The 18,045-nt window shown below is 37.9% G+C and overlaps 1 protein-coding gene across 1 annotated transcript in view; it reads left to right on the top strand.

The window, feature by feature from the left end:
* DSE (dermatan sulfate epimerase) overlaps positions 1-18,045 on the top strand; it is a 69,089-nt gene that overhangs the window by 43,689 nt on the left and 7,355 nt on the right. The window contains exons 2-3 of the mRNA XM_006879021.1: positions 6,477-6,730; positions 14,478-14,717. Of these exons, the coding sequence (XP_006879083.1) occupies positions 6,477-6,730; positions 14,478-14,717 (494 nt within the window). The remainder of the gene's footprint in view (positions 1-6,476; positions 6,731-14,477; positions 14,718-18,045) is intronic.

Below are 18,045 nucleotides of genomic sequence, written 5' to 3'. Positions count from 1 at the left end.
TAATAACAGAACTCTAGTCACTTCAGGTCCATATTGAAAGAACGGGAGTCCAAGAGCACTTAATAGTGTTCATGCAGAACCTATACCTGGCTGGACGAGGAGGCTGTTGTGTGAACAGAGCAGGAGAACACTGCATACTTTAAAATTAAGAAGGGACAGTGTGTCAGGGTTGTATTCTCTCTCCATACCTAGTTAATCTATATGCTGAGCAAATTATTAGAGAACTGGACTCTTTTAAGAGAAATGTGGCATCAGGATTGGAGGGAGACACATCAAATAATCTGCGTTCTGCAGATGATACAACCTTGCTGAAAGTAAGGACTTGAAGCACTTGTTGCAGAAGATCGAGGAATGCAACCTTCTTTATGGATTACCTCTCAGTGTTTAAAAAAAAACACAGAACAACAACACTATGAATCTTACTACTAGAACAATAGGCAACATCATGGTAGATGGAGAAATGATTGAAACAATCAGCAACTTCATCTTGCTTGGATCCACAAATAACACCCGTGGTACCAGCAGTCAGGAAATAAGAAGATGCATTGCACTGGGAAAATTTGAAGTTAGAGAACTCTCCAAATTATTGAGGAATAATGATGTTTGAGGACCAAGGTATGTCTGATTCAAGCCATAATCTTTCTGATCACTTGCTGTGCATCTGAGAGCTGGACAGTGAATAAGGATGATAGAAGAAGAATTGATGCCTTTGAGCTTGGGATGTTGGAGAAGAGCCCTGACCATCCTATGGACAGCCAAAGGAACAAATAAATATGCCTTAGAGAAGGTACAGTTGGAGTGATCTTTGGAGGCAAAGAATAATGAAGTTTTGCCTCACGTGCTTTGGGCATATTGCTAGGAAGGGCTATTCCTTGGAGAATGACATGAAGCTATGATGGGTGGAGGTTGGCAAAGGAGAGGAAGACTCACAGCCAGGGGGATTTAAACAGTAACTGCTGCAATGAGCAGGAAGTGTGAAGATGGCACAGGATAAACCAAGGTTCATAGGGTCATTATATGTCATATTTGACTTGACGGCACCTAACAGCAACAACAATATATACATTTAACACTTTAATACTCAAATAATTTTTATTCCCCATTAACAATCATTTCTGATTAATTGATTAACCACTGGTGAGGATAACACTGAATAAAATAATTTCTCTGCTGCCCATTATTTAGGAGCAAATTTCCTTTTGTTTGTGTAACAATAAAATTGTTTTTATTGATGGTATTTTATGTTTGTATCTAAGACTGGTTAATATCATTATCAATAGAGTTTAATTAACCTTGTAGAAAAATATTGATTACAGGTTATATTTCATAATTATAATGTGATGCAATAGAGTATCATGGGGGAGTGTGATCTTATTTCAATATGAAGCTTTTATGGCCTAGTGAGTAAAGAGTTGCACTTCTAAACCAAAGACAGATGATTTTAATCCACCATTGTAAACTGCTTGAAATAAGCAAACTGTATGTTAAAGTTTGGACATTTTCTCAGCAGTTTTCTTTCTCTGAAATACTCTTGGAAACATAAGAACAATTTTAAATGTTGTACGATCTATAAAAGAAGTTCATTGAGTAGTAAGGTGAATCAGAGTTTGGTGGATGGTAGTAGTTTCTTGACATTGATGTCACAGCTCAGCGTGTAGGTTGTCATTTATAGATCTGCATGATGAGATACAAGGATACTCTGGAAACAGAGGACTTCGATTCTTGGCCTGACGCACTCGTCATCATGAGTCAGTAAAGATTCTGTTTCTAAAGTGGGAATAAATTAGTAAATGCCATTTATCTTTCTAAAAGTAATGAATACCTTCAGTCTATTTATACAACCTGGCACTAGAGTAAGATGGTTTTGTGTGGCCAATAAGAAATTTGTTCTTTTTAGCACCAGACTTATACACAGATAATCAACTACTGAAATTACCAGAATGCAAAGGGATTCTTCAAAATTCATGGTACTTCATGACCACATATCAGTGGTCAACAGTGTTAAATAGTCTTATAGGGTTGTTATTTTTTCTTTTAAAACATATTTCTGAAAGAATATACCATGTACACATACAAACATAGTCAGAACAGAGCAGGAAAACTTTGTGAAAAAAGATATATGTAAGGGTTGCCTATATATATATATATATATACCTTTTTATCTATATGCAGAACAGATCATTCAGGAGTCCAGACTTTATGAGGACAAATAATAGAAGACTCACTTGCAACCTGTGTTATGCAGATGACACTACCTTGCTTGCTGAAACTGAGGAATACATGAGGTATTTGCTGCAGAAGGTCAAGGGCTGTAGTCTTCAGTATGCATTCAAGCTCAATGTCAAGAAAACAGAGATTCTCTTAACTGGGCCAGTTGAGACCTTCATGATAGACAGAGAAAAGATTGACATTTATTAACATCTTCAGGTTGCTTGGTTCCACAATTAATTCTCATGGAACCAGCAGTTAAAAAATCAAAAGACAAATTGCATTGGAAAAGTCTGTTTCAGGGACTTCTCTAGAGGACTGAAGAGCAGCAACGCCATTATGGTGATTAATGTACTCCTGATACAGGCCATGGTCTTCACATACTTACTGTGCGTCAGAGAGCTGGACAGTAACTGAAGATGACAGAAGAAGAATCGATGCCTTTGAGTTGTGGTGCTGGAGAAGTGTGTTGAACATACGGTGGACTTCCAGGAGAACAAACAGGTCTTTCCTGGAATAGGTGAAACTGAGCTACTCCCTGGAGGCAAGGAGTTTGAGGATCCACCTCATGTGCTTTGGGCACGTGGCCAGGAAGAACCAGTCCTTAGAGAAGGAAATCATGTTTGGAAGGATAGAGGGACAGCACCAGAGAGGAACACCCAGGATGAGATGGAGTGACTCAGTAATTAGAGAAATGGGATTAGATCTGTCAGAAACGATGAAATTGGATCAGGATAATGCATGATTCAGGGCTATTGTACTTAGGGTTGCTTTTAGTCACAGAGAACTTGATGACACATAACAACATATTTAAAAATAGTGCAACCACTATGGAAGGCAGGATGGTGCTTTCTCAAAAAGTTGAAAATAGAAATACTGCTTGACCTAGCAATTCCACTACTGGGAATATGCCCTAAAGAAAACAGAACTGCCCCCAGATAGATGTATGCACGTGTATATTTATTGCTGAATTGTTCACAATAGCAAGGCATGGAAGCAATCCAAGGGCCCATCAACAAATGAATAGATAGAGAAGCTGTGATATGTTCACACAATGCTATAGCTGCATCGAAAAGCAAGCAACTCATGAATTATTATACAAGATGGGTGTTCCTGGAGGACGTTATTCTGAGTGAAATATCTCAGTCACAAAACAACACATACTGCATAATGCTAAATGCTACTGTTATAAGACTGGCATGGAGGTTGGAGGGAAACTAAGAAAAGAGGGTATAAATAGTGAACACTGCATTGAAACAGATGAGGGTAAGAATTCTTTAAAAGGATATATGAATGAGCATTATTTGCATGACAAGAGTCCAGAATAAGAGGTGCAAAGCAGAATGGACTTGTGTGGGGAAGAGAGGAGATTTTACAACAGTGAAACATTTTTATTTATTTATTTTTTTTAGAGAAAAGCAACCTGGGTAGGGGGGTGGCTAGGGAGGAAAATGTGCAACGATGAACGAATGGAAATCCAAGTTTTCTGTAAACTTTCATTCAAATCACAATTAAAAAATAAATTAAAAAAAAAACATTTCAGAGGAATAAATTTCCTTGGTTTTCTACATGTTATGCATTTTAAAACCTTTTTAGAAATGGTATAGACTTTACTTGATTGTGGAAAGAGCTTTATTACAGGGATTTGGTAAAGCTTTGCTTTACTTTCTAGCCGTGGACTTAATTCTGCCTTCCACGGGTACAGTGCATGCTTCCTTTTTAACCCTCAGGGAGTAGTCACATACATCCTGAACAAAAAGGATAGTTTTCTGGATCACCCTGTACAGCTTTGGTTGGGTAAACTTATTAGCTTCCTGTTCAGTGTAGTAAGCATACTATATTTTATAATAACTCAGCAATTCAAGAAGAATTTTTTTGCAGAGTGACAATACTTCACAGAATATCAGCTTTTCGACTACTATAAAGATGTTTTAATAACTTTAAAGCAGTTCAGTTCATTTTTATGGGAAATTATAAGGTAGAAATTCTGCATGAGAATCTGTTCATCTCATCCACCTACACCAGCCTGGCGGTGTACAACACATTATGTGAATCTGTCAGGTAGGTGAACCAGATTTACATAGGAATTTAATTGAATTTTGCCTTGGTGCTACATGTTTTAATGCTTTAGATCTCTTTTAATATATACAACTCTCTCTCATGTTGTTATTGTGTACCATAGAGTGGGAACTGACCTATAGCTGACCCTCCAGTGGGTTTTCAGAGGCAGTTAATTACATGGGAGGAGATTACCTATCCTTCTCCCACAGAGAAGCTGGTGGCCTCGAGCTGTGTTGCTTTGGGAATGCAACACAGCTTCTTGCCACTACGCCATCAGTGCTCCCACTCCCTCATGTTGTTGTTGTTGTTGTTATGTGTCATCAAGTCGTTTGCAACTCATAGTGACCCTATGTACATAAGCCCTAAACACCATTCTGTCCTGTGCCAACCTCGCTGTCTCAGACACACTCATTCCCATCACTCCAATCACAGAACTGATCCATCTCATCGAGGGTCTTCCTCTCCAGCACCATCCCTCCATACCCACAAACATGATGTCCATCTCCAAGGACCAGTCCCTCTTTGCAGCATGCCCAAAGTATGTCAGACGAAGCTTCAGAATCCTTGACTCCAGGGAGCATTCTGGCTTCACCCTCTCCAGGACAAACCTGTTTGTTCTCCTAGCAGTCCATGGTGTATTCAACACTCTTCTCCAGCACCACAGCTCAAAGGCATCAATTCGCTTTCTATCATCCTTATTCACTGCATAACACAGGTTGTTGATGACTCTTCCACCAATCCTGATGCCACATTCCTCCTCATAAAGTCCAGCGTCCCAGATGATCTGTTCTGGATACAGATTAAAAAAGTATGGAGACAGAATACATCCCTGATGGACCGCTTTCTTGATTTTGACCCATGTAGTGTCTCCTTGCTTTGTTCTGACGACTGCCTCTTGGTCCAAGTATAGGTTTCGCATTAGCACAATCAAATGTTGTGGAATTCCCATTCTTCTCAGAGTCAGCCATAGCTTGTTGTGATCCACACAGTCAAAGGCATTTGCATAGTCAATGAAGCACAGATAGACATTCTTCTGGTATTCTCTGCTTTCTGCCACAATCCTTCTTACATTAGCTATAATATCCATAGTACCACGACCTCTTCTAAATCCAGCCTGCACATCTGGCAGTTCTCTGTTGACATATTGTTCCAAACATTTTTGGATCATTTTTAGCAGAATCTTGCTTGCATGTGATATCAATGATATTGTTCAATAATTTCCACACTCTGCTGGGTAACCTTTCTTTGGAATGGGAACAAATATCGATCTCTTCCAGTCAGTTGGCCAGCTGGCTGTCCTCCAGATTTCCTGGCACAACTTAGCACATCCAGGACAGCGTCTGTTTGTTGAAATAAATCAGTTGGTATGCTGTCAACTCCTGGAGACTTGTTTTTTGCCAATTCCTTCAGAGCAACTTGAACTCCTCTGTGTCAGCCAATACCTTCTGATACAGTGACTCTGTGTACTCCTTTCATCTTCTTTTCATACATCCTGGATCATTGAGCATTCTACCCAAACTATCTTTAAGTATTGCCACCCGTGGCTTGAATTTGTTTTTCAACTCCTTCAGCTTAAGAAATGCTGAGCGAGTCCAGCCCTTTTGATTTTCTGACTCCAGCTCTCTGCACATTTCATGATAGTATCTTGCTTTGTCGTCCTGAACTGCCTTTTGAAATTTTCTATTCAGCTCTTTGATTTCTTGATTTCTTCCTTTAGCTTTGGCTTCTCGGCACTCTAATGCAAAAGATCATTACAAAGGCTAGAGAAGAAAAGACCAAGATGGATATCAGACAAGACTCTGAGTATTGCACTCTCTCACAGGGAGGGAAAATAGAAAATGTCAGCATATTGCTCTTACCCATAGCCAATGAGAGTAAAATATTAGCTCTGTATTTATTCAATGATTGGGGTAATGACGGTAGGTGTTTCAGAGACAGTAAAGTTGGCACAGGACAGAACAGATTTCAGGGCTAATGTACATAGGGTCACTATGAGTCGCAAGCAATTCGATGGCACATAACAAAAACAACAATTTTCCATTAGTCAAACTTTATGCCTCCAGTATGGAGTGATGTGAAGTCTGTCCTGTGTGTTTAAATTTCTTGGATTTTGTCTTTGTTTCCTTAAATTCTGAGAATAAGACTTTTCAATAGTGTGATGAGAGCTGTAGGACTTGTTCATTCATTTATGTGATTTCCTTTTGCAGGTTAGTGAAAGATGCTCCTTGGGATGAAGTCCCGCTCGCTCACTCCCTGGTTGGTTTTGCGACTGCCTATGACTTCCTGTACAACTATCTGAGCAAGACACAACAGGAGAAGTTTCTTGAAGTGATTGCCAATGCCTCAGGCTATATGTATGAAACTTCATACAGAAGAGGATGGGGATTTCAGTACCTACACAATCACCAGCCCACCAACTGCATGGCTCTGCTTACAGGAAGCCTTGTCCTGATGAATCAAGGTACATGTGGGTGCCCCAGCTGACACCAGTGCTAGCTGACATATAATGAGCAGTTCATTCTTATAGTTGTTCTTGGGAACATGTTAGTACTTGGAGCTTCACTAAGCACTTGGGATGAAGTAATGCCTGGAACATCTCGTAGCTAATTGAGAGTTGTCTTTTAAATAAATCCTACTTGTCTTATTAGCCTGATGACTTTTTAATTATGGCTTATGCAAGTATCAAGCCATACTTTTATAGCACAGGGCCAGTGGAAAATATTTGTTTTTTCACTGAATTGAAATGAGCAATATAGAAATTGGAAGTGACTTTTATGTAATCTACATTGTCTCAATGCATGACAAAACTGACAACATTAATTTTCTTTGTTGTTTTTTTAATTATAACTTTAGTGAAAGTTTACAGAAAATATGGGTTTCATTCACTCATTGATAAACATTTTCCTCCCTCTCTCACTCCATTTTGTAATGCGTGTCTTGTTCCAGATTGTTAATTGTCATACATGTAGTGCCTAATCATTCCTTTCAGATACTCCTTCCCTGCTCCTATTTTAATGTAGTTTCCATTATCTATACATCCTTTTCCTCCTCTCCCATCCTCTGTGTCCACCTATTTTTATAACACTGATATTATGCAATATTTTTCATTTTGTGACTGAGATATTTCACTAAGCATAATGTCTTCCAGATGCTTCCATTTTGTATAGTGTTTTATAAGCTCATTATTTTTCAATGTTGTGTAATATTCCATTGTGTGGATGTAGCACTGTTTTTCTGTCCATTCATTTGCTGACAGGTTGCTTCCAACAGTTTGTTGACTTGGGCTGCTTCTGTCTCTTCCATTGTTGTGAATAATGCTGCAATAAATATGGGTATGCATGGCCCAAGTGAGTGTTGTTGTATACTGTAGAGTCTGAATCAACCCATAGCTGGTTTTCAGAGACAGTTAATCACATGACCATCCTTCTCCTGTGGAGCAACTGGTGGCCTTGAACCATGTGCTTTCAGGGTTACAGCACAGCTTCTTTCCAGTAGGCCACAAGAGCTCTCCAGCATAGCTGAGCAATAGGATAGCTAAGTCAAATGATATTTCTATTTCCAACTTTTTTAGAAAGTACCAGACCACCTTCCATACTGGTTGTGCCATTTTACATTCTCATCATCAATGGATGAGAGTTCCATTCTCTCCAATATCCTTACCAGCATTCACTGTTTGCTGCCTTATTGAACTTTGTTATTGTTGCTGGGGTGAGATGATATCTCATTGTTGTCTTGATTTGCATCTCTCTGAGAGCAAAGAATTTTGAGCATTTTTGTCATGTTTTGTTGGCCATCTGGATTTTCTCTTTTCTAAAATATTTATTTCTGTCTTGTGCCTATTTTGTGATTGGGTCATTTACCTTTTTCTTGTGGAGGCACTAGAGAGTTCTATAAATTTTTTACGTGAGTCATTTGTCAGATACGTCATTGCCAAATACTTTGCCCAGTCTGTGGGCTTTCCTTTTCACCCTGTTGAAGAAATATTTTGATGTACATAGGGATTTGATTTTTATAAGGCCTTATTCATCTATTTTATCCTCTCCAAGTTGTAGAATTTTCAGTATACTTGGAGGTCAGTTCATGACATAGAGCTTCTAGAGTTGTTCCTAATTTTTCTCTGATGAACTTTAGTCTTTGGTTTTACTCCTAGGTCCCTGATCCACCTTGAGTTGATTTTTTTGTGTATGGTGTGAGATGTAGATCTTGCTTCAGTTTTCTGCAAATTATTTTCCAGTTTTGCTAGCACCACTTGTTAAATAGACAGTTGTTTCCCTACTTACCTGATTTCATTTCCTTATCAAAGGTCAGTTGACCATAGGAAGATAAAGATTCTATTCCACTGAACTGTGTTGCTATACTGGTGCAATACTCTTTGACCACCATGGCTGTGTAACAGAATTTGAGATCAGAGAGTGTGATGCACTCTACCTTGTTTTTCTTTTTCAATAATGCTTTGCTTATTTGGGTCTACTTCTAGTCCAGACAAAATTGGAAATTGCCTTTTTTCATTTTCTTGAAGAATGGAATTGGTGTATGTATTGGGATTGCATTAAACTTCTAGAGTCCTTTAGTAAGAATTGTCATTTTCACAATGAATCAAACTATCCATGAACATGGTATAGTCTTCCATTTCTCTAGGGATCTTTTTGTTTCTTGCAATAATATTTCATAATTTTCTTTGTATAAATAAGCCTTTTATGCCTCTAGTTTTATTTATTTATTCCTAAGTATTTCATCTTGGGGTTAGCTATTACAATTGGTATTGGTTTTCTTATTTCCTTTTCTATGTTCTCTTTGTTACTGTGGAGAAATCCAACTGGTTTTTCTATGTTATCTTGTATCTTAACTCTTTACTGAATCAGTCCACTATGTCCAACAGTTTTGTTGCTCTAAATATTTAAGGGTTTTTAAGTATACCATCATATAATCTGCATGCAGAAATTGTTTTACCTCCTCTTTACCAAGTTGGATGCCTTTTATTTCCCTCTCTTGCCTTATTGCTCTGGTGAGTATCTTTACCTAGTTCCTATTCTTAAGAGGAATACCTTTAATCTCTCTCCATTCAGAATGATGTTGGCTCTTGGTTTTGCGTATGTAGTTTTCATTATGTTGAGGAAACTACCCTTTATTCCTAATTTGTTGAGTGTTTTAATCAGGCAGAAGTGTTGAATTTTGTCGAAGAACTTTAGTGCATCAGTTGATAGAAACATGTGATTCTGGTTCTTTGCTTTGTTAATGTGATTCATTACATTCATTGCTTTTCTTATGTCTATGTACATGAGAGATGTTGGTCTATAGTTTCTTATTTTGGTGATTTCTTTACCTGACTTTGTATCAGGTTTATGTTTGCTTCATAGAACGAGTCAGGGAGTATTTTTTTCTTTTCTATTTTCTGAAATGTTGTATGTAGAATTAGAGACAGCACATCTCTGAATGTTTGGTAAAATTCATTGGTCAAGCCATGTGTTCCAGGAAGTGTTGTTATAGGGAGGTTTTTTATGACCAATTCCTTATCTTTTATGAAGAGTCTGTTCATCTTGTGTCTGTGTACTTCTGTCTGTGTCAGTTTGAGTGAGTGGTTAGTTTCTAGGTTTCCAATTCCTAAAAATTTTCATATTTGTTTTGATATAGTTTTTTCCTAAAACTACATTATTAATCTTTTTATTTCAGCTGATTTTGTTGTGACATTACTCTAATTTTTTTCTTTTATTAGCTTTACTAATGGTTTGTCAATTTTACTGACCCTTTCAAAGAACTAATTCTTGGTCTTATTTATAATTTCAATTGTTTTTCTGTGTTTTATTCCATTTATTTCTAACCCTAGTTTTGAATAATTTTTTTGCATTCTTCCTGGGTGATATTCTTCATATCCTCCCACAGATCATCTGTTCTTTGCTAATTAGTGTTCAAGGACTCAAACCTGTTCTTAAGATGGTTTTGAAATTCAGGTGGGACAGACTCAAGGTCAAATTTTGGTTCCCATCGATTTGATTTTACTCTAATTTAATTTGAAGGATTTGATTTAATTTTCCTTAGCTTCAGCTTAAACTTGCATGTGAGTAGTTGGTGGTTTATTCCACAGTCAGCACCTGGCCTAGTTTTCACAGCTGATAGTGAGCTTCTCCAGTGATTCTTGACATAGATGTAATTTATCTGATTCCCATGCATGCCATCAGGTGAAATCCATATGTATAGTCTGCATTTTTGTTTCTTATAAAATGTATTTGCAATGAATAATTTGTTTATTGTACAAAATGCTTTCATTCTATCTCCAGCTTCATTTCTGTCATCAAGTCCATGTTTGCAAACTGCTAATCCTTCTTCTCCATTCCCAACTTTTGCATTACAACCACCCATTGTTAGTAATACATCTTGATTGCTTATTCAGTTGAGCTTTGACTGCACAAATTGGTAGAAATCGTCTATTTCCTCCTCTTTGTCTCTAGTTGTTGGTGCATATATATGAATAATAGTATTCACTGAACATCCTTGAATGCATTTGAATATTATCCTGTCTCTCATAACATTGTATTTCAAGATGGATCTAGAAATGACTTTTTCAACTATGAAAGCAACCCCATTTTCCTCACCTTTTCATTCTAACATAGTAGATCATGTGATCATCTGACTCAAAATGTCCATGCCAGTACTATGTAAAAATATATGCATTCCATTTCTTTTTTAGCAATATCCAACTTTCCTGCATTCATGATTCTCCCATTCATGATGTTCCATTCACTGATTTCTGCTTACAATTGTTCCTTCTCCTCTGCTGAGCACAGTATTCTTGGTAGATAGTCATATTTTTGTCATATAAATATATGAATGATATATGTAATTCCGCTGTCTTCTTGCTTATATGGTTTTTTTGCTGAGAAATTTGTACTTAATCATATTTTCTCTCCTTTATAGATTTATCTTCATTTTTCTCTAGCTGCTTTCAGAATTCTCTCCTTGCCTTTGATTTTGGCAAACTTGACTATGCTTATGCCTTGGTGGTTTTTTTTTTGAGGTCGCTTCTATTTAGGATTGGTTCAGAGGTTGAAACTGTCAACAGCTTCGTCTTGCTTGGATCTACAGTTAACACCCTTGGTCCCAGCAGTCAGGAAATAAAGGAGACATATTGCACTGGGAAAACCTGCAGTTAAGGGCCTTTCCAAATTATTGAGGAGTAGTGATGTCAGTTTTAAAGATTAAGGTGCATCTGATTCAGGCCATAGTCTTTCCAGTTACTGGCTATGCATCCGAGACCTGGACAAGGAATACGGATGAAAGAAAAAAAGAATTGATGCCTTTGAGCTGTGGTGTTAGAGAAAAGCACTGTACAGGCCATGGATGATGAAGAGAATGAACAGATATGTCTTGGAAAGGGTACAGCTGGAGTGCTCTTTGGAGGCGAGAATGATGTGGACGTGTTGTTTGGAGGAGCTATTCCTTGGAGAGAGACATAATGTTGGGAAGGGTGGCGGGTTAGCAAACGAGAAGAGGACACTCAACCAGGTGGATTGATTCGGTGACTGCTGCAGCAGGCTTTTATGTCAGGAAGAAGTATGAGGCTGTTACAGGATAGAACAGGGTTCAGATCTTTTGTTCATAGGGTCACTATGAGCTTCTAGGATATATATATTCTCTTACTCTTCATGATACCTGAAAAGTTTTGTTCTAGCAATTCTTTTCCAACTTTCTCACTGCCTTATTTTACTTCTTTCTGTTTTGGAATTACAATTATGAACATTTAGTCCTCTTTTTTTAAATAAAATTTTATTTCATCCTGTTTTACTTACAAAGTTTGTATACACTGTTTTTCATACCAAATCTATCCCCTTTCCTTTACCCAAACCTCCCTCTACCCATCAAACTGATGGTGTCCCTAATTGTTTTTTGGGCTTTCCTCTTTTTCCTTCCTTTTTAAGAAATTTTTTTTTCTTTCCTTTTACAATGTGTGTGTGTGTGTGTGTGTGTGTGTACTGTCAAATCAGATCTGACTGGTACAGAAGGAGATTGCCCCTCCTTTTCCAGCAGAGCATCTGGTGGATTCGAACCACGTACCTCTGGAATTGCAGCACAGCTTCTTGCCACTAGGCCACCAAGGCTCCCTTTTTTCCTTCCTGTTTGACTCTCCTTTTTTTCCTGTAGCAGATCAGTACTCAGAGTTTTATCTTCTATTTCGCTGGTTCGGTGCTCCATCTCTTCAGTTCTGCTGATCTGTCCCTTCAGCATGTTGATCTTAATATTCTAGATTGCCTTTTCTTGTTTTTCTATATTTTCTAATACCTCATTGGTTTTATCTGCTTTGTCTTGTATTAGTTTCATTTTACTTTAAGTTCATCTTGGATTTTGCTTCATATTGTTTTGCTTGTAGATCCCTCCAGTTCTTCATTTTTGTTCTTTAACCCATTGATAATAGTTATCATTGTTCTTTTGAAAATTGTTTCTAGAAGTTCAGTCATACTTCCCACTTTCAGGAAGTCCGTTGATTCTGTGTTTTGAGCACTTTTCTGGGATAGTATATTGCTTTGGTTTTGTGTGGGGTGAGAGGTAGCCTGCTTCTGCTATGTCATTACTATGATAGAATTATTCTTGCCTGGGATTCTCTCAGGTCCAGGGTCTGGTGCCCTTGACTGGAGAGCTCACGGCTGCAGGAGAGGGAAGGATAACACATCCTACCCACAGTCATCTTTGGTCTCATGCAGCTTTCATTTTCTATGATCACACCACTCTAATTTAACCATAGTTCCTATGGAAGTCTAGAAATAACTAAGTAGATTGTATTTTCTAATGCAGCCTTTAAGGTATAATTAACAAGATATTAAATATATACTTGGAATTATAGCATTTTGAAATTGTTTCATTCTTGAGTATATTTGCTATAAAAATCCGTAAGCATTTTGTTTAATTCTCATATCAGCAAGATATGGTAGATAAGATTTGGACAAAATTCTAGTCAATCTCTAATCTAAATTCAATCTTTCTGCTTTCTCTTTAGGAATAAAAATTGAGTTTACTGGAACAAAAGTTGTGACGATAACTTTTCTTTCTAAATCCTTTTTACTCCCATCCTCACAAACACAAAATCAAATCAGACACAAATAAATGGTAAAAACAATTGACCAATTGATTTCAAGGCCCATTCAAAGACAACACCATAAAATGATGAAAATAAACAAGGTATTAGCTTGAAACCTTGGGTTTTCATTTAGTTTTGTTTTCTTAAATAAATAAATGCTATTTTTTTGAGGGTTACAACAATAAAATTTCTTTCTTCTTTCTCTCTCTCTTTGGCATCTAGTACAGAATTACTCGTAGCTGGCCCTCCAGCAGGTTTGAAAAGACTATAAATTGCACAGGAAATTGCCCATCTTTCTCCCTCAAAGCAGCTGGTGGATTTGAACCCCACGCCTTTGAGTTGATAGTACAGCTCCTTACTCACTAAACTATCAGAGCTCCTTCTTTGTTCTTCGAGGTAGCTAAAAGTGTCACAAATAAGTGAGCACCTAAAATACCAATTTGAATTGCATCAAAATATGAACTTTTTCAGGAAAGCATTCATATTCATTTATCTTTATGAAAATGATAGGTTTCCCTGAAATATACTCTCTCAAGAATTGCTCTGAAACACATTCTTTCAAGACCTCCAGAAAGCATAACACACATTAGTAGGAAGACTGGACTGGAACTGACTCATAACTGACCCCCAGTGGGCCTTTGGAGGCTGTAAAGCACACAAGAGGAGATTACCCATCTTTTTTTTCCCTGGGGAATGGCTGCTGAACCTGAAATGCCAGAGATCACATCACCTCTGAGTTCAGAGTGCTATTCCCTATGTGCTGCGCTGTCAGAGCCTCTGTCTTTAGACAGAATTAACTAATTTCAGGAGGAATTAATAACAGGATGTTTCAAGTAAATCTGTATCCCCCAAGGCCACGCCTTGTAGATATTGTCTAAGATAGATCAGTATACATGTAGTTCCATTGAACTCATTGAAGATCTCAAAAGCAAGGTGATTTGATAATAACTAATTGATTGGAACAATGAGTTGGGATTTTTAAAATTTTTGTTTTATTTTTAACTTCTAATTTTGAGCAGTGAAAGCTTTACAAAAAATACAGACTAGTCCAGTAACTCTGAGGATTTTATTTGGCTCTGGTTTTGGTTTGGTTTTGCTTTGTTACCTTTAGTCCATGTGTTCCTGTGTTTTTATTTTTCAGGGTATCTTCAAGAAGCCTACTTGTGGACCAAACAAGTTCTGACCATCATGGAGAAATCTCTGGTCTTGCTCCGAGAGGTGACAGATGGCTCCCTCTATGAAGGAGTCGCCTATGGCAGCTACACTACTAGATCTCTCTTCCAGTATATGTTTCTTGTTCAGAGGCACTTTGACATCAACCACTTCGGCCATCCATGGCTTAAGCAACACTTTGCATTTATGTATAGAACCGTCCTGCCAGGTATGGTAAGGAACCAGAAATGGGGAAAATGAAAACCATTGTTTTGGTTTTTTATTTTAATTTTGAAAATGAACAAGACTAGGAAAAGAAATGCAGCCTGTGGGTTTTAAATTGTATTTTCAATCATATTAAAAGTATTTTAAGAATCACAGAAGAATTGAATCTAAGAGTTGGAAATTGTTCCAGCATGTTAGGAGCTAATGTGAGAATTTCTGATTTAGATGCTATAAAACTTACAGTATAGTGCATCAAATATCATTTCTTGCCCCTAAATTACTTCAGTCTTTATGTATATACAAGACTAAATTAAAAAAAAGACTGAACACATACACAAATTATTTTTCATTAAAACATAGAAAATATAATTATCTGTGATTACATGGTAATTTTCCTTTTTGTTTCTTTAAAGTAAATTTACTTTTTGTTTCTTTATTAATGTTTTTATCTGTTTTGCTTAAATAGTGCATACCTTATTCAAAAAGAAAAATTCTGCTTACATAGCTATGTTGGGACTTTTGCATTTACTATCTGTTTAATTAATAATAAATAAAGAATTTATTAATTTTCTTGAGGGTTTTGTAACTTTCCTAATTATAAAACAGAATCAAAGAAGTTAGAAAAAGTTTATAAAGTAAATTTTTCATCTCTATGACTTTTCCTCTGGTAAAATAGAATTTCTAGCCATTATTTCAATATTTTATTTTGAGTATATACACATAGAAGGAGAATTGATGCTTTTGAGCTATGGTGCTGGAGAAGAGTATTGAGGGTACCATGGACTGCTGGAACACAAACAGATTCATCCTGGAAAGGGTTAAACCAGGTGGCTCCTTGGAGGCAAGGATTCTAAAGCTCCGTCTAACATACTTTGGACATGTTGCAAGGAGGGACAGGTCCTTGGAGAGGGACATAATGCTTGGTAGGGTGGAGGGACAGCGCAGAAGGGGAATGCCTCCTATGAGGTGGATTGATTCAGTGACTGGGATAATCGGGATGGGTGTGTCAGAGATGGTGCGATTGGCACAGGACAGAGCTGAGTTCAGGGATGTTGTACATAGGGTCGCTTTGAGTCGCAAGCGACTCGATGGCACATAACAACAACAACAGCAATATCCACATGAATTATCTTTACTAGCATCTCAATTATTAGATTGTTGTTATGTGTTGTCAACTCAGAACCAACTCATAGCTGACCCTCCAGCAATTTTTCATTGACTTTATCACAGAGGAAGAAATTTCCCATCTTTTTCTTACATAGCAACTGTGTGGATTTGAACTGCTTGCTTTTGAGTTGTCAGCACACCTCTTTACCAATAGGCTACCAGTGCTCCTGTAAGCTAAAATTACATAAAGCAAATAAACAAGTACCATTAGTTTTTATGGGAAAATATTTTAGCATTTCCACACCTACAAAATGACCAATCAAGTCATACCAGCTAGCATTTAAATCTAAACTAACTCTAATCCTGTTCATAGACATGATTTGTTATTATTTATTTAAAGAAATAGTGGTTTGGTGCTGGTGACTTTAATGTCTACTAAGTAAGATGCCAAGATACTATAGTTACTTAACGATGATGGTGATCATTCAAGTTATTAAAATACTTGTTGTTATCTGCCATCGGGTCACTTGCAACTCCTAGCAAACATGTGTATGGCAGCCTATTCTGAGCCTGTCTGTCTCCGACACACTCTTGGATCACTATTTTTTTGGGATAGGAATAAATATGGATCTCTTCCAGTCAGTTGGCCAGGTAGTCGTCCTCCAGATTTCTTGGCACAACCTGGTGAACATGTCCAGGACAGCATCTTGTTTGCTGAAGTATGTCAGTGGGTATGCCATAAATTCCTGGGGCCTTATTTTTTGCTAGTTCCTTCAGAGCAGCTAGAACTTCCGCTTTCATCAACATTGCCTCTTGATAATATATCATTTCATTAATTTCTTCTGTGTCTGCCAGTACTTTCTGGTACAGTGGCTCTGTGTACTTTTTCCATTTTCTTTTAATGCGTCTTAAGTTGTTCAATATTCTGCCCTTAGCATCCTTAAATACTAGAGATGGAAAAAAGATTTTTTGTTTTGTTTTGAAAAAAAAAATTGTGTGTGTGTGTGTGTGTGTGTATGTGTGTGTGTGTGTGTGTGTGGTGTTTACCATCAAATCGGAACCATCTAGTACAGGAGGAGATTGTCCCTCCTTCTCCAGCAGAGCATTTGGTGGATTCGAGCCGCTCACCTCTGGTATTGCAATGCAGCTTCTTGCCACTAGGCCATCAGAGCTCACCTGGAAAAAAGTTTTAAGACTGAATTTTAACTTTATTGCTTCAACATTCAGGAGAAGCTTATTTTGTAGATTATAAGCGAAACCTACATAAAGCAAACCTTTGAGTCAGTTCAGCTCATAATGACCCACCATTGGGGATCCTGGGGCTGTAAATGTCACAGGAGGGGATTACTTCTTTTTCTCTTTTGGAGCAGCTTGTTTGTTGAGTACCATGGAGTCGGACCAACCCATAACTAATCCTCCGGCTGGCAGACTACTGCTGGAGCGGAGCATCCTTTTGGTTAGAAATGCAACAAGCTAAGGATTGTGTCACTGGACCAAGAGAGCTTTCAGAGGTCTCGGGGCTGTGTAATTTGAGTTTAGAGCCAACAGCCAGCTATTTCAGGGCTTAGGATCTGTTGTAAGCTATGAGTCTGATAACTTTCACAGCTGGAAAAAGCAATATGAACACCTCTAAAAGGAGTTACATAGTTGTGTCAATTAAGTGAGCAAACTTGTATTAGAAGTCTCTTAATGAAACACATGTTGATGTGATGGTAGCATACCATCGAGTCAGAGTCAGAACCGACACGTTGCTGACCCTCCAGCAGGTTTACAGAAGCAGTGTAATCACACAGGTGGATATTGCCCATCCTTCTCCTGAGGAGCAGCTGCTGGGTTTGAATCACATACTTTTGAAATGACCGAACTGCTCCTTACCTCTAGGCCACCAGAGCTCCCTGCATGCACTAGATTGCTTTGTTGTTGTTGTGTATCACTGAGTCAGAACTGACCCATAGCTGGCGCTCCAGTGGGTTTTCAGAGGCAGTTAATTGCACGGGAGGCAATTATATATCCTTCTCTCGAGGAACAACTGGAGGATTTGAATCGCATGCCTTTGGGATTGCAGCACAACTTCTTGCCACTAGGCCACCAAGTGCTCCCTATGTATTAGGTTGTTATTGTTGTTGTTGTATGTGCCGTCGAGTCGCTTGCGACTCACAGCGACCTTATGTACAACAGCCCTAAACTCTGCTCTGTCCTGTGCCAATCGCACTGTCTCTGACACT

The sequence above is a fragment of the Elephantulus edwardii genome, unplaced genomic scaffold, assembly GCF_000299155.1.
Source record: "Elephantulus edwardii isolate Elephantulus edwardi_28Jun2011 unplaced genomic scaffold, EleEdw1.0 scaffold00002, whole genome shotgun sequence".
Taxonomy (NCBI): Eukaryota; Metazoa; Chordata; class Mammalia; order Macroscelidea; family Macroscelididae; genus Elephantulus; species Elephantulus edwardii.
The sequence above is the reverse complement of the archived record's forward strand: the minus strand, read 5'-3'. Positions and strand labels throughout refer to the sequence as shown.